Raw genomic sequence first — 24,069 nt, forward strand, 5'->3', positions numbered from 1 at the left:
AAATAATGATATGGCTAAGCATGTCTATTGTAGCCAAGGGTTCCTTTTGACTTATTAGCAAGAAACGAGTTTACCCTTCCTTTGAAATTACTAATGTTCTTTAATTTATTTTTGTGATGTTTTTCAAATTGTTTATTGTATTGACTTATTGTCATTTTGATATACCGACGTTGTAAGTAACAAATGTTTATAATCGGTCATGTTGAAACTTTTTTCCAAGTCCTCCAAACAAAGAAAGTGTGTCGATAAAGACACTCACATGTTTGCTGTATCCACAGGGACTTATCCAGGAAAAATAAATACTAATATTATATAAACCAAAGGGTTTCGTTGTCTGCATCTTTTTCTGTCTGCCTTTCTCTACGCGTCGCTCTACTCGCTCGAGACGGGACGGACTGCGCATGTGTCAGATATGCGTAGTAAAATGCCCCCTCTTTCCGTGAAATCGAATTCTGCGTGACCTACATCCGTGGTAGGATTATCATGCATGATAATCCCACCACGGATGAATAACTGCTGGACATTCAAAATACTGTGAAGAGACATTGCCAGCTCTGACACACTTAATACTTGAATACATAGAATGTAATATATGAAACATTACCCTTAACACCAAGCGACAAAAGTTTGTACAAAAGAAGAGAAATGGTTTACCCATCAAATGCCTTGGAAAAATCAATAAAAAGACAGTATAGTTTATCTCGTCTTATACTTAAGTATTTTTGGATGATGGCGTGTAAGACAAAAATGTTTTCAATAGTGCTGTGATTTGTCCTTAAACCTGACTGACAGTCTGAAAGTATATTTGTGCTAGTCCATTTTGTTAAACGTACATTTAATACTGAAGTAAATATTTTCCAAGTGTGTTTAGTAATGAGATGCCTCGGTAACTATTAACATCACTCTTATCACCTTTCTTGAAAAGCGGAATTACAGTGGCAATTGTCCACTCAGGAGGAAAGTTACCAGATTCATAAAATTAAACACGTGAACCAACAGTGGTAAAAATTACATCTGCTGCATGGCTATAAAACTCGTTAGGCAATCCGTCTGGACCTAAAGCTTTCACAGATTTTTTATTTCCTGACACAGTTGAAAACTTCAGACTCTGTTATTGGATCATTTAAAACATCATTGCCATGCTCATTTGTATCCTCAAATTCAGTTCTGTTTACCCACACATCGATGTTTTCTTCGACAGAACGCAAGAACTTCAAATCACCCGATTCAATGTCATGACATTGTTTGTATAGGTTACTAAAAAATCAAACCATGACTGAATACTGATGTCGTTTGATGATGAATCTTGCGACCAATCACCGAATTCAGAATGGACCAAAATCCCCGAGAGTCCGTTACCATATTTCCAAAGGAATTACGAATGGCCTCTTGATATTTTATTTTGCAGTCCTTGCAATTCTGTTTGAAGAGTTTCTTTGCATTCTTATATTCATTTAAGGAGTCTAATGTACCTAGTTGTCAAAACATTTTTAACTTGCTGTAAACTGAGGGAATTTAGCTGAGTACGTCCATCTACCCCTGTCATCTGTAGCGCATTGTTCAGTTTGGAAATAACATTACTAGGGTTGGAAATGCTCTCTTTGATTTTTCCTATAAGTTTTGCACAGGTAAAGAACGAAGATTTCTAGTAAAGGAACTGCCACATTTCTTAGTCATGCGAAAGCGAACAATAGGTGAGGTGGAGTCATTTACACAATTTTCATCATTGTTCATGGGTATGTTTGCGGCCCTCAAAGTGTAGGTGACGGGGAAGTGATTGGATTCAATTCGTGGAAGGACATTAAGACCTTTAACATATCTGAATAAATCTGCTGACAAAAGGACGTAATCGATAACACTTCAAACCGTACAAGACACATGGGTGATATTGCCATCCCTGCCACCTGCTACTCGACCATTAGCGATATGAATGTCCAAAAAGCTTTTTTAATTAACTGTGTGTATGCAATTACAAAGTATCTACTGGCATGTTATTACTGTAATTATAACATCTTTGTAGCTTACATTTATTTGTATTGTAATACTTGATGTAACCCAATTTTCATCATTGTTCATGGGTATGTTTGCGGCCCTCACAGTGCAGGTGACGGGGAAGTGATTGGATTCAATTCGTGGAAGGACATTAAGACCTTTAACATATCTGAATAAATCTGCTGACAAAAGGACGTAATCGATAACACTTCCAACCGTACAAGACACATGGTTGATATTGTCATCCCTGCCACCTGCTACTCGACCATTAGCGATATGAATGTCCAAAAAGCTTTTTTTAATTAACTGTGTGTATGCAATTACAAAGTATCTACTGGCATGTTATTACTGTAATTATAACATCTTTGTAGCTTACATTTATTTGTATTGTAATACTTGATTTAACCCCTTTGTATTTGGGCCTGTGGCGTTGGAACGCAAATAAAAACTATATATATATATATATATATATATATATATATATATATATATATATATATATATGATATATATATATATATATATATATATATATATATATATAATATATATATATATATATATATATATATATAATACCTAGAAACTTGTAGTTGTCACTGTACAGGGTTGTTTTATGTGCTAAGCAATCATCAGGAGTGAGGATTTGGCGGGAATGGGACTGTTTTTATTGTAGCAGATGGGTATACATTGGGTAAACATATGCAAATGAGCAAATGAGAGGCTGCGGCAAATGTCAGGTTAGTTATTAATGAGGAGGAATTTGCTGCTGTGTCTGCATTTGAGAGGAATTCTGTTCGCTTGTTGAGGGTTTATTTGATATATATATATATATATATATATATATATATATATATATATTATATATATATATATATATATATATATATATAGGGTTGCTAGAGAATTGATTTCATAATTTCATCTCTACAACGTTGTTGCGTGAGTTGCGAGGATCACTCATCATACTCATAAGGAGACTAGACTGGAGTGAATCTACATGGGACACATCGCTAGTTACGCCGATGATGGAACTGTGGTTGAGAACGACAGTTGTTGCACAACATTATATTGCCGCTGCTATGAACATTCATTTCTCACATTCCTGGCTGCTGGGAGTGCGGGATCGACAGTGTGGGAAAAATTGATCCCACACTCTCGGAAACCGTCCCACACTCTACAGTAAATATTACACGAGCTCTGATTGGATGATAAACAGTCTGTTTTGTTCCACACGCAATGACGCACAACGAGTATCACACGGACTAGAACTGCAAAGTAAGCAGGTCAAAGTACAGTGGCAGACGACAGAGTTGTTTTTGATAATATTGTACGTGTCCAATATGAATTTAACGCATCTTGTGGTCATGTGAGAAAAAGAATCTCAACACCAAGGTCCTGGGATCAGATTTCTCACACTCGTTGGGGATATTTTGTCTCCAACTCGCCTGCGGCTTGTGTGAGACAAAATGTCCCCAACTCGTGTGAGAAATCTGATCCCATGTCCTTGGGGGGTGAGATTCTATTAGTCTAAGGAGAGGATGGATGAAACGTAAATCAGTCCTCTTCTTAGACATAATATATATATATATATATATATATATATATATATATATATATATATATATATATATATTATATATATATATATCTACACATGTGTGTCTGTGTCTGTGTCAGTGTCTGTGTCCTCGTAAGAAATTACCGTGTTCGACGCGGAAAGAAGAGCATTATAAATAATAATATGAGGTTATCACGAATATACCGCAAAGGATGCACGAGGACATTGGCGCAGCGGCGTCAATGTCCGAAGCATCCTTTGCGGTATTTTCGTGATAATCTTATTATTATACATCTTACATTCCTGACAGGGGCATCTAATTTTCAGATTAGTACCGTCTTCGTGCAATGTCAACAATTTTTCTTCGGATTTTATCTCGCCATGTGGAACACTATCTCGGACGCGCTTCTGCAAGTTTTGGAGGGTGTGCACTATACGCGTATGTATGGTACAGAGCGCGCGAGAGACATGTTCTGGCACTCGTCCAATGGCACTATGGGCAAAAAGGGCCCTAAATTGTTCAGTACAGCGCCCCCGCCGGACAACGCTTTGGGCTGGTTGCTAGTGACGACAGCGAACATTGTATCAATTTCATTTCAATAAAATATCGATCGAAATCTGCTCGCCTGTCGCTCGTAATTTCAGGTTACGCCATGAATTTTTCCATGACAGCCCGTATATATTGACTTATGTACCATAAAATCAACGTATCGGTTGTTTTCTTCCACTCAAATTGAATCGAAGACAATTTGTTTAGTTTTGGTGATACTTTTATGTCTCAGCATATTTTGGCGCTCTTTGGACAAGTTTGGCGCCATGCGATCCGCGGGTATGCAACACAACATTGTAACAATTCGCAACAAAAGAATATCGATCGATAACGTTCACTACACGTTCACAGTGGAGACTCTACACCAGTTCGCTTTCGTTTCGTGTATTTTTACCAATTTACTGCGATATTCATGGTTCATATTCACCCAAATTTTGTATAAAAGACAACAACCTGACAGGTATTTGATCTGTACAATTTAGGAGACACTTGCTGATTAATTTGCGTCAATTTCAGATCCTTGTTCTGCACATGTAAACGCCGTCAGATCGCCATATTGTTGACGGCAAGAGTATATTTCAGTGATCAGAAATAAACAGAATGGCAATAAAAAAAATTAACGAAGAAATTCAAAAATCTAAAACAATACGATTTTTGCTTATTAGTCAGAGGATCATTGTACCAATTTCATTATCATTGGTTCAGAAGAAGAAGTTTGCAATGTGTTCGGTCGATCGGACGCGCATAAACGCCATTGTTTTATATGGGAATCGAGATTATTCGGCACTCGTAAAATGAAAAATACATCTGAAAAAACCCGCCGGACCAACTTTTCATTTCGCTGTTATTTCTCACAATATTTGAGATTAAGCATCTCATGAAGGTCCACTAAAACTCTATGGTTTTCGATTTTTGAATTTCCCTCTTATTTTTCTGAAATGACGAGTTTACGATCGTTTGTGCTGTTGGCCGTGTTTTTCGCCTATTTTTACATAGAGTATTTTCGCTTCGGTATTTTAAGAATTCCTTCATGAAATTATTGCCGAAATATCATAATGGACAGAGGAACGTATGAGGAAATGGAATCTGCATCTCTTTTTTGAATATTTAGCTGTGCGGCTAGGAAATTCGACGTAGTTTTCAACATTACGCGGAAGCTTGATTTGGCTCTCTTTACGCTCATTCAGCGTATGTGCGGCAAAAAATTGTCACATGTTGAGTGAACAATATAGAGGCCATTTTGCCCACAGTGTGGGTCCCTTGAAACCGTTCAACAGTGAACGTGCAGATACAGCCGCAAGGGATTGGGCGCCTGGAAACCGTTCGTGTTACGGAACGCGCGTTCCGTACGGCTTTTTCAGTATACGCAAAATTCTATTGTTCTCGATGGTAGATGTATAATAACATAAATTACTTCCAGTACAAAATAATAATATCTGTTACTTAAGTTTCATGCATCCTGCAAACATCAGACAGAAGTGATCAGAAGATTGCAGGATGCATGAAACTTAAAGGACGGTGGTCGTTGGAACGGCGCATGTGGAACTTTCTTGTTTACAAACATTATATTTCATGCACTATATACAGATGCATCGTGTCAAACAGCTGCATCATTTAAATTTACAATGTACAGTAAGACAAACATGTTTTAACTTTCACCAATCGCCAACATAGCATGGATACAGTGTTTATATCAGTCGTAGGGATCCCTATCGACCTTTGAGCGCCGTTCCGATGACCACCGCCCTTTAAGTAAAATATATTATAAGCGTAAACAACTTTGTAAACAACGTTATCGAAAAAACATTTTCATATAGCAAAATATATCGAATGCAATATTTTCATGTACTAAACATTTAAAAAAGTCTGGCCTTTAAACTCTCCATAGGCAGAGCAGTATGTTCATGTTCATGAAAGAGTTATAATTTCGCTTACCATAGATTAGAATTGTGAAAAGTAAACATCTTTGGAGAGCAGACAATTGGAAATTTGCCATAACTGTTAAAATTGCGACTTGAATCAGCACCAAACCGGGAAAGTCTTCTTCTCTGTTTCACTGGATGTGAAGAAAAGAGAGGGGGAAACTTTGAAGCAAATATATCGAATCGTGATTAACGTACAGTCAGTGGTGAGATTTGAAAATGGCCAAATTAAGATAATTCGTGAGATATGCAAACGATTTCATTATCAGTATACATGGGGGCAAGCGGTCATTCAAACCAATTATGAAAATATGTTCAATCAATTACCGGAGCCATAATATTTTGTCATAACTTGAACAAATCTAACATATTGTCCACAGGAACGAGTAAAGAATTTCAAATATTAAAACTCTCCGATAAAGGACTCTGAGATAAATTTATTTACCAGATCGACTACAGCCAAAAGTAAATTTATTTCTCACAAAAATAGTATATATATAGCCAAATTAAAACTGTACATATTTATTCACAACTTGAATAAAGCTGGAACATCGTGCCGAAGATCTTTTTATCAGAAATAAAAATACTTGGACATGTCCGAGTATTATAAATTACCTAAACTGTTCAGTTACTCTGAAACAGTATAATTTTCATCTATGATAAAGTATGGTACATTCACAAGGTGGACTGGCGCCGTTCTCGGTTTCCATACGTTTTCATTTTTAGTTTAACATCAAAATAGACCTGGTGACAACCACAGAAACTTCACGCATATTTGAAATGGTGGAAGAAGTAATAAGTGTCAGAATTTGCCATGATGAATCATCCCGTTCGAATCATCATATATTTTACAACCGTTCCTAATATTATGCATTTCAAACAAATTTGATGGTGTATGGCAAAAAGAGAGATCGTTACGATCGTGCGGAATAACAAACAGCCTGACAATATAAAAGTGTCAAAAACACTATAATTGGTAATGTCACAGAAAAGCAAGGGAGCGTTAGTTCAAGGAGCAGTTAATATGTTCTGAAACAGCGTCTTCTGCTGAACGGGTATCTGCAATTTCGGAGACTACTTTTTTGCTTATTAGTTAAGGAGGCTTGAATTATATGTCAAACGGTAACAAGCTTGTCCGCAGATTTATAAAAACAAAACAAAACAAAAACAAAACCAGAACAAAACAAAACAAAAAAAAAACCATGATAGCAGCTGGAAATCTCGTTATATATGTTACAGTTTTTATCATCCTGGGTAAATGTGCATTTTTTAAATATGGCAAGGGCACTACCTAACAGAGTGTTGCACTAAGTCCGAAGTCAAATTATTTTTTGTTGATTATCGACTTTGTATGCATTTTCTAAAAATTCTGGCATTAGAAAATATATAGGTTGAAGAAGTCAAATCGTTCATTGTAGTACCTTAACTTTATAGTCTCATTACAGGTAATTGCAATTATCGTCAAAATAAAAGTGTCCTAGCTTCAATAACAGTCTGACATTAATAAGCGACTCCTTCGCCCTGTCAAAAAGTGCATACTGTCTTTTTAACTTGTCTACCTTCTTTAGAATTCATCAATATAGCAGCATTCATCGTCAAGTCAGTGGATACTCACGTTCGTCTAGGAGATTCCACGCAACTGAACTGCACCTTCAATAGCGCCTCTGCTGTTAAAGCATGGTACAAAGGGACAGCATTGATAGTGTTTAGGAGAAAGTCTACAGAATTCTACTGGACACTGTGAAATCACCAAGGGAAACGTGTATTATCTTCGTGTGCAAAACGCGACTTCAAGCGAACAAGGGGAATACTCATGTGCGAATCTTTTAAATCTACAGAAAGCAGCTGTAGCTTCTATTTATGTCATAAGTAAGTTTTTAAAGGAACGATAGTTCAAATCCTTAAAGTTCCTGTGTGACCTTACATGAGCATATTTGTAGGCTAATATTGTTTGTATCATTTAACCTTCACGGCTTTAGGGTTATAAATTGATGGCGAATAAGACATTAAGTCTTAAATATACTTTGAAACCTAAGACGGCGAGGTCTAAAATCAGATTATACGAGTCTTGTATATTGAGATGCCTCATGGTGTGTGTGTGTGTTGTGTGTGAGAGAGAGAGAGAGAGAGAGAGAGAGAGGAGAGAGAGAGAGAGAGAGAGAGAGAGAGAGAGAGAGAGAGAGAGAGAGAGAGCTCAAAAATATGGTCAGAAAGTGAGCTATATGACATAAAAATTAGCACGAAATAGACATAAAGACAGACAGACAGGCAGACAGATCAAACAGTTAGTGACAAAGCGTGTTGTATGGCATACAGTGCAGCACAATGATACCCCTTCCTTTGTGAAAAGTCTTTACTAAGTCTTATTCGTTGCTTGTAATTTATATAAAGTCAAAATTGGCGGTATTGTTTGGTCTTAGTCAGTACAAGCTGTATGATAACGAACAGCATGAAGGGCAAATAAGTTGTCATTGTTTTTTTCTGATAGTGTTCCATATTGTTCGATAAGTCACTCCGAAACAGCGATAGAAGGTAAAAATATTGTATTCAAATGCGTCATCGATAAAAATGAAAGCGCTCCTGGAGACTTGGTCTGGCTGAAAGACGGAAAAGAAGTATCACGCAAGGAAGGACATAACAACACATGGGTAACTCAGCTGAGCGGATCAGACAACAACGCTATCTTCGACTGTCAGCTACAACACTACACACTGCCTAACTGGAAATGGTCCGAATTATCATGCGAAGAAAACATCCGGATTTCTGTTCAATGTACGAGATTTTTATATCAGTCACTGGAATTCTGCGTTATTTACATACATATAGAACATAATCTGACTTCTTTTCAAAAAGCTATGCCTATAATCGCTCGACAAATATGCTGGAATTCAGTTATTAAAGCTTTCCGATCTGACTACATAATCAGCTAGAAGACCCATACAGGTGAATAACAGAACTGTACTAGCATTATAGTATACCCGAGAGTCTGATATGGTAAAAATCATCAAATAGTGCCGTCAACGATGGATAAATGTTGCAGAAAGTCTTTCTACATATTAAGTAATATTCAGACTTATTTCATCAAGGACTAATGTCACGTCTTGAGAGTAAAGAAACACTCTAGCATGCCGTCTTTTTGTAGGCAGTCAAGTGGAAAAATCACTTCATGTTCCTACCGCCAGCGGCGCACTTTTCACTGGCGAAGCTAGCGACGAGGTCTGGAAGCGAGACTAACATACCTGCAACCTACTTGCCTACCTACATCCATACCAACCTGCGTACCTACATACCAACCAATCTAACAACCCACCTATCAACCGACAGACCTGACCTGAACCTAAATAGGTAGGTAGCATGGCTACCTACCTATGTATACACCTATGTGCACAAACACACACACACACACATACACACACATACACACACGTGGGGAACCTGTTTAGATGGCTGTAGTAAATATGCAATTATAATGTTTCAATACCAGAAGTTACAAAATTGAACTGAGTTTGGCATTATAGGTCAAATTGTCAAAAATGATCTTACGAGCTATGATATCCTATTGATTACCTGCTCAAACCTGGATCAGAATCCTTTATACTCACAGCCAAGGTAAAGGGTTCCGCGAAAGTATTTCGCATATTACAAGCACGTATACAGGTATTGTATACAAAGTTTCACCACAGAGGTACTTCGTCTTAAGGTTCTAAAACAAGCATGAGCCTCTTTAATCGAACTATTCTCTGATGGTTAATAATCTCAGAAACCCCATAAATTATATACTTTTCGAAAAGCCTAAATATAGGGGAAGATTTTGGTAACCACAGTGTCACCATAGTTTGCATAACTATCACGTGACAGGTAGTTTGCATAAATTTTCAAAAATCGGTTTTCCCTATGTTTTGTTTTAATACTTCAAAATATCTGACTGGTATGAATGAAAGCTGTCAAAACGCTTTCCAAAAGTATATCTAAGATTGTTTATATCTTGCTTAGGTTTTATTTGAGCACAATTTTAAAGAAATTAACTAAGGTTAAATTCACCGGTCTGGAAGTTTTTTCTGTCACAAAAATTGTTTAAGAAGGTTTCAAAAAATTCTGAGACACTTTTTAGAATATCCTCAGGATAGCTTGCCACTCATACAAATTTCAGCCATATATCTCAAAGCATTGAAACAAAACATAGGGAAAACAGATTTTTAAAAATTATGCAAATTACCTGTCACATGATAGGTATGTCAACTATGTTGACACTGTGGTTACCAAAATCTTTTCAAACAGCTAGGCTTTCCGAAATTATATAATTTACGGGGGTTCGAGCTTATCAACCACTAGAGAATTGTAGCTTATAAAGGTCAATTTCTTGTCTTGGAACCTTAACTTAAGTAACATTTTTTTTAAAAACAGTTGACATTATCAGAATACCAGGGCAATGGTTATCTGTCAAATGCAAAAAAAACACCAAACAAACAATTGAAATGCAACATACAAACCGAAAATATTCCATGACAACTTTTCCCCACACAGACTTAGACGGGGTGGCTGTGACCAATCTTGAATGAAATTTGTCTTAGCCACCCGTCTATTAAAATTCATGAGTTTACTTTTCTTGTGTACAAACATACTTATATCAGAAGGAAATCTGAGGATTTGCGATTACATCAGGTTGAGAACCCCCCACACGAGAGCAATGAATTAAAATTACTCTTTACAAAGCATGCGGACAAATTTGTTGGTTCCACACATGTCACTTACTCTTTACAAAGCATGACAAATTAGTTGGTTCCACACATGTCACTACAAATACAACACTAACGTTCATTGGAAAGGGACAATTTGAAGCCGCCTATTAAAGCTCGTGCCCGTGTACAGTGATATGTTCGTCGGTAACGCTGTGAATGAAACATGCACACAGCGGCCCACACAACATCGTAAGCTTACTATCGTGGTATTTGTACGTGCGTGGTACGTCCGTGATCGTATTTGAGTGCATAAGTTACCGCAGGCTACCACTACCAGTAACTCGCGGTTACTTGAAAAGCCGAGGGTAGCCTAAACTGAATTTTCCTGTAAACGTCTTAATTTTTCTTAAAGTACATCACAGCAACTGGAATGCGAGTCTCCTCTTTGAAAATACATTCGCATTTACTCAATAAAAATATATAGGTGAGTGACAAGGTTTTGAGAGGGTGTGCAACGTGCAACGTAGAAGAAGCTGGCCCAAGGCACCGTGTAATTTGTCTACTGTTTGCAAGCTGGTTTATCGCGATTCTTTGGGCACGCGACATGTTTTGTTTCCTTGTTTGAAAGGGTATCTCTAGAAGTGCGAGTTTAGCAGCTTCAGATAGCTTTCAGGTTTTTGTATTTTGTGCTGTTCGTAAAATGTGACTACGCTACATCATGAGACACAAACAATCGCAACAACACCAATTCAAAGAAAAGTCAAATTGGACTCCACGAACAGCAAAAACTACAAAAACCTGAAAGCTATCTGAAGCTGCTTAACTCTCACTTCTAGAGATACCCTTTCAAACAAGGAAACAAAACATGTCGCGTGCCCAAAGAATCGCGATAAACTAGCTTGCAAACAGTAGACCAATTACCATAAAAACCCTTCGACAAGGGTCGGGTTTTCGTCTTTGTCAACACAAAAGATTATACGTCGACGAATGCGAAAGGCAATTACGCAACACTAAGTATTATACACAACCAGCCAGTGACGACACAGAACAAACAGTAAACAAAGTACACGAACTATTAAACAAAATGTACGAGTACAAACACATCGATCATGATACTTGTAAGTATCTTGATCCAGAAAACATACAATCCGTACCCCGCAGTGGTACTTATTGCCTAAAAATTTACAAACCTCGGCAAAAATCTAAAAGACTCACTAATCTAAACAAAATTTACTGAAGTAAAGAAACATAGAACAAACAAACTGAACACCAAACGGACTCACAATGAGACCCAAACATTAATATACTTGCCTCGCTACTCGAAGAGCAAGACCACTAAAATGCATTAAAATAATTTTTCACAAACACAAACTAAGGAAAGAATCTACACTGCGACTGATGAGAAACCACACTCGGGTTTCGAAACGCAAGCGTCAAAGGGCCACTCTATCAACTTGTAACACAGTAGGTCCGGCTGCGTCTCGCCATAAGCTTTCCCCACACAAACAAAACATTTACCGTACACACTAATCCAAACTTCCCTACAAATATCCGAGGCGAAACAAACATTTTTATTAACACAAACAATCGGATTAGAATGTAGGAACACATTTTTGAAACGAATCAAACACAAACTCGACACAAAAACATTTTGGATAGTTAGGTGGGAGCCTCTTTCACACTTTTTACAATGAAACTTTTAATTGTAATTGTTTTCCAAGTCAACTATCCAAGCATTTTAAGAGGGGTGATCAAAAAGGCCAGAACAGCAATTTTGACCAACCGGGTTCAAGAACCCGGGAAAGGTGTTAAAAGTGTGCGATAGATGTGTTTACGACATAAACATTACGAACAGTAGGATTAAGATAGGTATGAAAATCCAAACTGCCCAGTTTCTGTGTGGGGAAAAGTTGGAATGTATTCATGCATAGTAATTTGTGTTTGCATGGATTTATGACTACTCTCCTTAGATTTATCATCTGTGAATATGACTGTCACACCTACTTTCAACACAAAGGAAGGGAACGAGATATCTATACTCTGTGAAGCAAATAATGGCAACCCTTATTCACATAAACTAGAATTGATATTTCAAGAAAATATCATCCATGAGAGTAATACGCAAGCTCTAGACTACACCATTGCCAGCATTGAAGGATCTCATAGCGGCATATATCAATGTAATGCTTACACTCTTTTCTACGATGGTGAAGAAAAATATTCGTCTCTGACACAAGAAGTCATAGTCTACCGTGAGTACACCAACAAAATTAATATATTAATACCAATTTTTCATAAAAGTAAGTGTTATAAATGTACTTTGTATTTCTGTCTTGGCACTCGCCATATGTTATAGGTGTTTTTAGCCTATCGATGAATTAAATTCATATGGTTTTCACATAGAGGCCGTGATATACAGTTTTACTCGATTATTTATACGTGCTACTCCTTAAAAATTGATGTCATTTTGTTTCAGTTTCACCTATAATAGTCTCTAAGAAAACTAGTTTTGAGGCAAGCATAGATGACGCTGTGCCTATGCCTTGCAAGGTACATGGATTTCCGACACCCTCGGTATCCTGGTTTGAAGTCAATGACTCCCTCATCCCAGGGGATGAAGAAAACAAGAAGATAATGGAGAAGGCGACGGAAGGCAAGAATATGATCACAAGCACCCTGACCGTCATTGTCGCTAATGAGTCATACTACGGGAAATACACATGTAAAGCAACGAACAGAATAGAACCTGATGATGAAGAAATGATGGAAGTAATAAAACCGCGCAAGTTGGGTGGTAGGTTTATTTATATGAATGTGTGCGATGATTTGATTTTTACAAAGAGTGCATGATTATAATTATGGTTGTGATATAAAGAAGGCGAAGCTCCAAATTTGAAAGCAAACCTCATTGTTCAAAATTATTCAATGACGAGAGCTTGGAAGTTATGATCGAAAGCTTAGGGCTTATAAAATCGTCCTAAGAGCTTTTACAATGAGCCATAACAAGTGGTACATCACAGGAGAAGTGTAAAAAAGTCAACAGTCCAAATATCTGTCTCGTACGCGCATTATACCTGAATTTGAACTTCATAGCAAATAAATGTAGCTTCCTATACTTGTTACGAACTGGATTCAAACCTTACTGTTCTCTAGTACTGAATGACGAGGGCGCAAAAGATGCAATAGTAAACCCAACGTTAAAGACATGCAAGTTTCAACGACCGCATTATAACGAAATTATGCTTCTTTCTTTCTCTGCACCTGTCAAGAGAGGACTTTAATGAATGTCACACTTTCCATTGAGTGTGTGACGCGTAGACATTTCTACCGATGTATGTTGAGTAAGGAAGAATTTGACTTATTGAAAATATTGGTCAGCTATTGCTGGTGGATTATTTACATGGAGTAGTTTCTTTCCTTGACAACCCGATTTGTTATTTCAATGTTCACAGGTTCAAATTCAATAATTATCGTTATCGCTGTCAGCATCGCATCTGTAGTTGTTGGCGTTATCGTTGTTGCAATTATATGTATCTACAGGCGTACAGTCAAGAAGCGAAACGTCGGGACAAGTGGGTAAATCGATATCTCTTCCTAAGCTTGCGAGATCATCCAAGCTAAGAATGGCATCGCCTTTGTATAAAAAGAAATCCCAGCTAATAATAACCTGTGTGATGGTTTCAACTGCATGAGTAGTAGAGTTTTACATTACGATTACGTCATCAAAATAAACTACTCATCTCAATACTAAAAACATTTATTTGCTATGAAACTATAATGCAATTGAATATTAAACATGCATTGTTTTTGACCAACTTTAATCGACATGACGTTTTCCCGAATATTTGCCTAATAGTTCATTTTCAGACGATATTTCCCAGCAGAGTGGACGATCGATATCAGGCTGAACCAGCTGCAAATTATAAAAACTACAGACAGGAACCAGACGGTGGATCACAAGAAATAGAACTTAGCCCGTATGGTGGTAAGATGCAATCATTTCTTTAAAATAGTTTTTTTTCCAATAGAGTTAAACAAGTGTTGTGAAAATTCTTAAAAAATAAGGGCAAATGTGATAAAAATTTGTCTTTTTTAGTTTCAGAATCAACGGTGATTTCAACAAAGACTTTGACTGAAGAAGAGAAAGTGTCATCAAATACAAACCCGTCTTCAGTGAGTTCCGATGGTAACCAAGGAGACAAGAAAGAGGGAGACCTTCATCCAAATCCTAGTCCATTGTATGCTGGGCTACAAAAAGAATAGAACGCTCCACAAGCAGGAGAGTTAGCTAAGGGAACTCGGTCCAATGGCAGTGCAGACGGGAGAGACCAATCTACATCGCAAGACATCGCTGGATCATCAATAAAACAGAACCGCACGTCAAACGTACGTAATGTTCCATATTCGATCAAGAAATTAAATTGGCCTGTTGGTATTTGGTATGATTTGGCATATTTACTGTCTGGTATGTCTGAATTTAATTCCAAAATAATACTCTTTCTGTCATATTTACTATCAAATACTTTTGTTAAAATATCATGTGACGATCGCCAAGTGATTTATGTCTATATAAAATGTAAATTTCTTATCCATCAGAGTCGAACGAGTTATTATTTCTGACTTAAGCTTCAATTAATGTTGTTCTGAAATCATGATCTACTTCAAAATGTATATTTTTACCAACAATGTAATAATTGTTTGTTTGTTTGCTTAAAAGGATCAGTGCCCAAAGGGAGACGTGACCTATGCGGAATTTGATCCGACTGGGAGTGGTGCCCTGGAAAAAAGAAGTCATACAAGTGTCCTGAGACAGAGAAACTGAATATGCATCGATACAAAACAAGCCATCGAGTCAATAGGAATGTTAAAAACACTTTCACATTCGTCGACTTAACTTATCACCTGAAGCTCGGGCAGAGCTTGAATAACCTATCTTCTATGTAGAATGCATAATGTCGTGTAATATTTTGAGTATTACCAGAAAAGGGGCTAGGCCCATGTATTTCAAGTTTCGAGTTAACTTTAAATGTTTCTTTTGAAGTTAATATTTTACATACGCGACATCTTTATTTTCGTTTGATTGGCTATAAATTCGAGTAGCATTTGTGTTGTTCATCATGCAGACAAGGATAGCGTTTGAAACCAGCGTGATATTTGCATTTGATAGTAATATCCTAAAAGTGTATACTTGTAATGTACCTTTTATCAATAGTACCATTTTGGCAACTAACCAAAATCAGAAATTACTAGTTGATTCTTTCAAGACTTGTAGTGACTTGATAAGGTCCTAGGCCTAATATATGAAAACATGATAAACATTAATTCTTAAAAAAATCTTGTAATCATTTTAGCCAGAAAACTTACATTGAGAAATCAGAAGCAATATTACTCTTGCTTTCTGCATGAAATATTCTTTACGATGTCTGACTGAATCATTGATAAAAATCACAACTTAATTATTATTCATTAATTTTTTAATTAAAGAAAGATTGATCAAAAGCGAGGAAAATGAGAGGTTAATAATTTTTAGGTGCCACATATGTTCCCATTATTTCACTATCAGTCGAACAATTGTTTTAAGTAAATTTAACTGATATACAACTTTTGATTCATATTTAACAAATTTATAGTAGAAAGAAAAATGAGACGAGTGTGCATGCACTCAGCGTTTACTCGGAAGGACAGGCAGCGGAAGAGTTCAGCAAACTCATGATATACAGACGAAGGTAAAATTGCGTCTCTCGACAAAAACAAAGGCAGGTCACAAGGCCCGTAAAATATATGGTAGCAAAAATATTGTTATCGTGTTGTGGGAGACGACATAGAATGGTTTGCGTTATCGTTTTAGGCCTTTTCATAGTTACCGCAAACAGTAAAATGTTGTCTTTGTAAACTTCTTCAGTAAATTTAACGTTTTCTCTTAACACTCTACTTGGAGATATGCAGAAAAATGATAAAGATGTCATTGGAATACACCGAGTTTGCTCCTGTGTATTATTTGTTTCGTTCTATGTTTTATGTCTCTGCCACGGATAAGTCCCATGTAATTAAATTTCCCAACACTAAGTATGTATTAATCCAACTAATGCCACAGAGAAGCACGCAGTCCCAGTAAACGTTCACATTGTCGTGCGATTCTGTACGTGGTTAAACGGCTTTACACTAAGCCTACCACGCAAAACACCATTCATTAATATTTTGCTAATTGTCATCGGTATTTTACATTTGTAGCTTTCTGTACCCGTATACTTTAAAAACTCATTTTTGCATGTTTACTTTATTTTTTGGATATTATTTTTTTGTGCTTGTTATTTCCTTTCATCTGTGTTCAGTGGTGAGACATAACAGAAACCTTATGTATCAGTGGAGGCAGTAATATTTTAGGTAGGCAATGGAAAGAAGTGCTAGCTATAGGGTGGAAAATAGTGTTCTTTCAATCGGCTTGCAGAATGAAGACATAGTGTTTTCGGTTGGTTTCCGAAAGGGAAAACGATTTGGCAAAGAAACAATATGATATGTTTTATTGCGCCGTAAGTAGACTTAAAGACTTTATATTGAATTAAGGGGAAGCGAATAAGTTTCTGACGGAGAGCTTGCGGAGAGGAATACAATTTGATTGGAGGGGAAAGTTTTCAAATCGTTGCAGGAGACAGCAAGTAACAAGATTTTCATTTAAAAAGAGCTGATCACGAAAATTGTGTATTGACGTGTGAATACACATATCACTATAATTTGAAAAGTTAGAATCTGCTGTGTAGCTGCCCTTCCTCCTCATGGGTCCTCCTTTTTGGCAATTTCTGATTAATTGATTACCATATCAAAACCCTTTCACGACAATATCAACTTGGTTTTCCCAGGACTAATATCAACAACCTGCGTTGTCTGGCACACAAAGTGTAGAATTTACATCGAAGATACAATGAACACACTAAGAGTTTACAACTGAAAACAACCTTGAAAACAATGAATTTCAATTGTAATATCCACCATGTGTCTGAAATTTATTCTGTATGTGAAAAAATATTTGTTCGAAAAACTAAAATTTGTAATGTGACTGTCAATGGATTAGGTCACTTGCATATAAAACCCCTGATCAAAAATGTCGTCTGTCCATGTTATATCTGAGAGTGATTACTTAAGTTTTTCTTTGGAGGTTTGTTTCCACGAGAGTCGAGATCTTATGTGGAAATTCAACGTACTGAAGGTGGACATGAAAATCAACCGATTGTGGGCGACAACCGTGCAAACTCTTTCATTCACTTTGAGTTGAGCGCATTTTTTCACTTTGTTATAACACATATCAGCGCAGATTTAAACCAATGCGTGTCGACCGAGAAATGTATAGGTCAACTAATTGTGTCCCCACAGTTAAATGCAGGAGACTTGCTATGTTTGTCACGAAAAGGTTGCCGATTTATGTCTAAGCATGGGGGGAAAATCAAAGTTGGAAATTTTCATTTTCATGTGGCGTTTAAGGAAACGGAACACTTTTTAAAGTCAGCATTTCACAGCGTCAACAACTAAACCAAATTGTGACAATAGATAGAGTGCGGTGTACACCAACGCAGAGTTTATTAATATAATTCCTTTCGGCTCTGCACAAAAGTGACAATAAAGTATCAACCAATGACCTAAGAAACCATTGAGAAATTTCAGTGATGCAAACGTTTAGCTGCAGAGTAAGAACTAGTCATGGGTCAAAAATGTCAACATTTCTTAAGGGATAACCGTTTTAGTTTGAAGGGGTCTTAAAGGTAGGGGAATCGATCCCAGAGATTGAGTCTGTTCTTGTATGTAAGAGGATTATGAAGGTGTCATAGCCTTTTGTTTTCCATTGGAATTGTAATCTAGCGAGTACATTTCCTGGCAAGACAATCTGACGCTTGAACCATGCCTTTAAAGGGTTTTTATCAATATGATAGCAAGTGTGAGATTGTAAAATCTGTCTTCGGTTATTTCTTTAAACTGTCCTATCTTGTTACATCTTCGAAATTCAGTAAAATATTTCATAAGAAATAACCCCCTCCTCTTAATTGACGTGTACTTATATTTGTTAGACACATGTGCCTAAAATATAACTGTATTGGAGGCAGCTTGCTATTCATTTATTTATAATTCAATCTTGTTTCGCACACCTTGTAATGTTCCAATCGAACGTCACACTCATTTCAGAAGAATATTGTTCTTACACTGTTGCGGTGTCATTGTAAGGATGTAACACACTGTGCTGAGAGACGATGTGTAATGGTGGTGGAGCTTAATATGGGATGGTTATATTAATACTCGCCAGCCAATCTCAAAGTTGTTATCCTTTCTGGTGTCACCGACATGAAGATGTTTTCTTTTATTTCCTAATGTATGTATTAGATTAAGTTGGTCCACAATAAACGCCCTAAACAGCCAATATCTATGATGAAATCAATTTTTTATATCTAAATCAATAAACCGAATATTATTATATATTGAGATATTTGCAGGCAGCAATAAGATGTAAAGGGAGTTCTTTACTTCTTTCAGATGGTAAAAATTGATACGACTAGAACTGTTTCAATGTTTCTATGGATTTAGCAATTATAGTTTGAAGTAGTATCTTTGTCTTCCTGCAACAAAATGAAAGTATGCTGACAAAGGGAAATTCGGACCCAACAGTGTTTTATTTGTATAACCCTTAATGCGGTTGTGAGGACTCTAATTCACACACACAGATAGAACAACCGGTTGTGAGGACTCTAATTCACACACACAGATAGAACAACTTAAAAAAAAAAACAAAAAAAACACATAAAAACTGGAACGCGGAAATGTCCTTGAAAAAAAAAACATACATCTATTTACGTTAGAGGGATCAGCTTTAACTCCTGTCAGAGGGTCAGCGTGTCTGACGAGGGTAGCCAATTGAATTCATCACCGAAACACTGTTTACGGGGTCAAGGTCCCCTGAAGGGGTTGTTTGTTATAAAAGTGAAACGAACGAAACCTTTAGCGGACCGCTGAGGGCAGTGCACTGATAGCACAAAATTCATATTTCTTTTATGATAATAGTCCCTTCTCCCGTAATAATCTCAATCCATCGTACCTCTGTCTTGTGATTGCTCAAACAGAACAAATTGGCTTCGAATTCATCGCATTTTCCTTTGCAAATACTGGTATAAAAGCTTGTTTGAATTCCAACAATATTTACTCTGTTATTTGAAGAAATTTGTGAGAGTGGAAGGTGTACACTTTCATATTCTAGTACACTGTATACACACATACTTGATTCTCAATGAGATATGTAACAAAGTAGTCTATATAGTATTAAATGCTGAATCGGTTGCTTTTGGTTACCTCCTTGTTACACATTACAGCCAGCCTATCCGATCAATGTCCTGTCTACACAATATTTCGTTACATATATGATAATGAGAAAAAAGCCATTTTTGGCGAAATACTTCCACATTTTAATAGCAGTGTTATATTATTTACGCTAAAATGCTGGTAGCATTGTCTTCCGGCTAACATTTGGGTTGTGTGCGTTCACGTTACAAGATGAGACATTGCAGGGCAAAGGGTCAGATTCTGTAAAAGATCTGTGCCGGGGGTAACAATTGCCGCACAACAAGGATAAAATGCCAATGTGTCCCTTTTGATGAGACTGCAAACAGTAGTGTTGATATAAGAGAATGTCAATGAATGTAATAGGCAGACAGCAACGTAAAAATGTGGACAACAACACGGTTGAAGAATAAAATACCACAACATGAGACATTGGCAATCGACGACACAGATACGTTTACCGAATGGCAGTATTCACATTGATATTGGTATAAAGCAAACCGTGGGTCAACTCACCAGACTAGTGACAATGATTCCTCTTCTGCTAAGGTGGGGGCCGAGTAAACGGTTAGAAAGACTGGGTCGAGCTTGATGAAATACGATGTCTGCAAAGGTGAAAGGTTTGTTTAAGTAAGACCGGAACTATAAATTCGCCAAATGGTCGAGTACATATGGGAAAAACGAAGGAATTATCAGCGAATGCTCAAGGGGCGCTGTTCATAATGCGGTTCCCTTCCGCACGAAACAGTACACTAAAATATTCACCTTCCTTTAAGATGTTTACTTGCACTCGAATCGACACCTTGTAAAATAATGTCATACTCATTGAACAGTCAACATTATTTGTGCGCATGTTTTCATTTTTTCGTCATTTGATTCAGATGTTCCTCTGTCGCATGAACATTGAAAACACTCTTTATCACATGCACAAGCCAAGTTTGTCGTCTCCGAACAAAAAATACGGGATTTATTCTCTGGTCGTTCTACGTCACGACAACCCGCGTCTATGTCATCAATTTTGGTGCGTCGGACCTTTTTTTGTCGATCTTCGGTGTGCTCGTAAATATGTAAACAAACAACATGGCGGCCGATGTTTCTCTCACGATCAAAAGTAATGAAATCGATATTTTCACAGACTACGACATTACTAATCCGAACAATGTAAACACAAGAGTGTACCGCTGTATATTCCGAAGGAATTACGTGAATAATTTGCGGAAACAACGAACCGAAGCTGGTCGCGTATACCGTGGGTTCCGTACGTACGCATTGCAGGCAGGGTCAGGCGCGACGTTTACAGTGTTCGCGCCGTCGAGATTCAGTCGATATTTGTTCCCGAAAAATAGCGTATCTCGTCTGTGATAAATTTTTAGGACTATACTATCTTTGAAATAGAGTATAACTTTGCGGAAGGTAGCCTACGTGTAGACCGAGAGCTGTCATTTGCTCCACACACGAACGAACGTGAGCGCTAACGCACACTACCGACGACTGGAAATGATTGACAACTTGTGCACGGCGTACTGATATTTATTCCTAAAGTAGTTCAAAAGTTTAAACGCGGAATCGTCATGGAAAACTTATTTTATTTTGCAAAAAATAACGAATTCTTGGCTTGTGCATGTGATAAGTATATTATTCCCTAATATTTTTCTTCGTTCAGCTCGGAAAATACTCGTGACGTAATGACCGTGTCACCACTCGTCTTCGACTCGTGGTGACACGGTCATTACGTCACTCGTATTTTCCTTCGCTGAACGAAGAAAAATATTAGGGAATAATATCTAATTATTCCGTACTGACACTACATATATTTCACGCCCCCTGATTTGTCTTATCATTGCTCATGAGACACCTTAAACCACAAGATGTCAAGAAACGGCCTAAAATGAGATTAGCAAAGTATTCATAAAGATTCAAGTATCTGAATACTGTAAACTTTAATTCTAAGCTCTATTTTTTTCATTTATGTGGTTGGGATGATTTTATTTCCAGGTGGTATTAATATTTGATAAAATATGTTTTTGTGGTGACAGTTTTAAACCAACTCAAATCGTTGTTTGACAAGATAGATGTTGATAATGTGTTGCTTTTCTGATATACAAGGATTACATCGCTTAATAACAGGACACGTAACATCATGTGGGTCAACCCCATTTCAGTAAAAATGTGGAAACTAATGTCAGCAAGAAATTTAACTCGTTGATAAACATTTTTCAAAAGGTTCCAAACTCTACAAGATCTTCAATATGATTACAATTAAAGTGATTTAAAACTGTATGAAGAAAAGGCTATAGTATGATCAAGTCGTTGTATAAGAAGAACATCACCTAAAGCCACCGTAAAGATCAGCAAGGTGTTTGCGGTTGCCGGGACAAGTTCACAAGCCCGTGGAAAGGTGACTGTCAAGTAAAAGATGTCGCATACAAGATCAAGGTATCAAAGGGAGTCAACAAGGAGAAGGTCTAAATCGGCCTCATTAATAACACGCTCAATATAAGCTTCGCTAACCACATGTGATCGTTCCGTAGCAAAAACTATGAGAACAGCATTGTAAAAGTTTATGTGGCTCCTTAAAGATAAGGTCCATGAATGGTCATGGTAAAATATTGTCAAAGCATCGAGTTAATCTAATATAAGGAAGTGATATAATCTTTGTATATCAGCAATGCTACACATAATCATGCTGACAAATCTACGCTGTTAAACAAACGCTAGCTCTGAGTTTGGTTCTACTTTCAACCTGCAATCCCATTGTAAAGTAGATTAAACGCTGTCGATATACCTAAAAAGTTTGAGAGGTCCAGTCTGGCATGGATTTAGGTTCACTGAAAATCACCTCTACACTCGCACAGCTATTCTTAGGAAGTCTACCAATTAAAATGGATGAGTATACTTTTCTATATATCTAAAAATCTACTTAGGGCACCTTGCAGTGATTAAGTAAGTTGAATAATGTTACACGACTTACCTAGCAATGTGTGAGACATCCTCTTTTGTCTGTTTCGGCCTGAATATGCACTACTTGACAGTCTGAGGACTGACTTTTATTGTTTTCATAGTGTGAAATGCGGAAGTTTGACAAAATCTATCATTGAAAGTGACTACTTAACTAATAATGAGATCAAGCAAACAAACCTCGAACAAAACTGTACGTGATGAGGTGGCCAAACCTCGCAAGCTATTTCGTAGAGTTTCGTACATATGGCCTGACAAATCGGTTTAAAGAATCTAAGACTGGAAGGTATTTACATGTGGGTACTGCTTTTTGCAAGTGTGATCTTAATATGCGTAAATGAAGATGACTTATTATGTAGCATACGTAGTGTGTAAATGTGGAAATCTTGTTCATTTATCACTGATACTACATATTTGACAAATTCGTGGTTCATATCAGAAGAAGGGGAACGTAGCCGCGCAAACGAGGACTTTGCACCCGATGATTTCTTACAGAAAGACACAATAACTAAAGTATTGATTTGTCCAACTCTGTAAAATCTATATCTAGCAGAGATTTGGGTCAATATAAGCAATCTGTTTTCGTTTGAAGTTGGTACTTATCGAATCGAACCTATTTTACTTGAATCTTGTGTGAGATAAAGTGGCAAGCTTGTCTACCTAGAACCGAAACTCATATGATAAACGAATGATATTGTGGGAAAACACCGACAGAGGTTTTCGAACTGTTCGATTGCATTGTTGATATTTTGTCCCTTTATCTAATAGTCTCCATTCCCGTCTACTGGTCAAGACATTTCCCTGTCAGAATTAATCAAGTTCTAAAATCATGTTAATCTATTAAGTAGCTTGTGACCACTATCTTGTATACAGGGGTCCCTTAAAAATAACTTGCCTTAGGTGATGACAATTTCAATCAACTATATGAATTAGTGAATATCAACAATTTCGCCCATTTTGTCGTTAAACGTCATAAAATAGTAGCAGGCCCAGTGAACTACTTGTTAAGTAATTTCTGCTATTGTTTCTGAAAAAATCGTTCATGTAATATGTTTAGCTTGTCTGGCTTTTAGAAGGTACATTTAGTTAATG

The 24,069-nt window shown here is 37.0% G+C and overlaps 1 protein-coding gene across 1 annotated transcript in view; it reads left to right on the forward strand.

Moving 5' to 3' along the window:
- Positions 1–12,691: 12,691 nt before the first annotated feature.
- LOC139128537 (cell adhesion molecule CEACAM5-like) overlaps positions 12,692–24,069 on the forward strand; it is a 48,078-nt gene continuing 36,700 nt past the window's right edge. Inside the window, exons 1-4 of the mRNA XM_070694305.1 lie at positions 12,692–12,956; positions 13,181–13,498; positions 14,561–14,689; positions 14,807–14,942. Coding sequence (XP_070550406.1) covers positions 12,692–12,956; positions 13,181–13,498; positions 14,561–14,689; positions 14,807–14,942 — 848 coding nt within the window. The remainder of the gene's footprint in view (positions 12,957–13,180; positions 13,499–14,560; positions 14,690–14,806; positions 14,943–24,069) is intronic.

The sequence above is a fragment of the Ptychodera flava genome, chromosome 3, assembly GCF_041260155.1.
Source record: "Ptychodera flava strain L36383 chromosome 3, AS_Pfla_20210202, whole genome shotgun sequence".
Classification (NCBI taxonomy): Eukaryota; Metazoa; Hemichordata; class Enteropneusta; family Ptychoderidae; genus Ptychodera; species Ptychodera flava.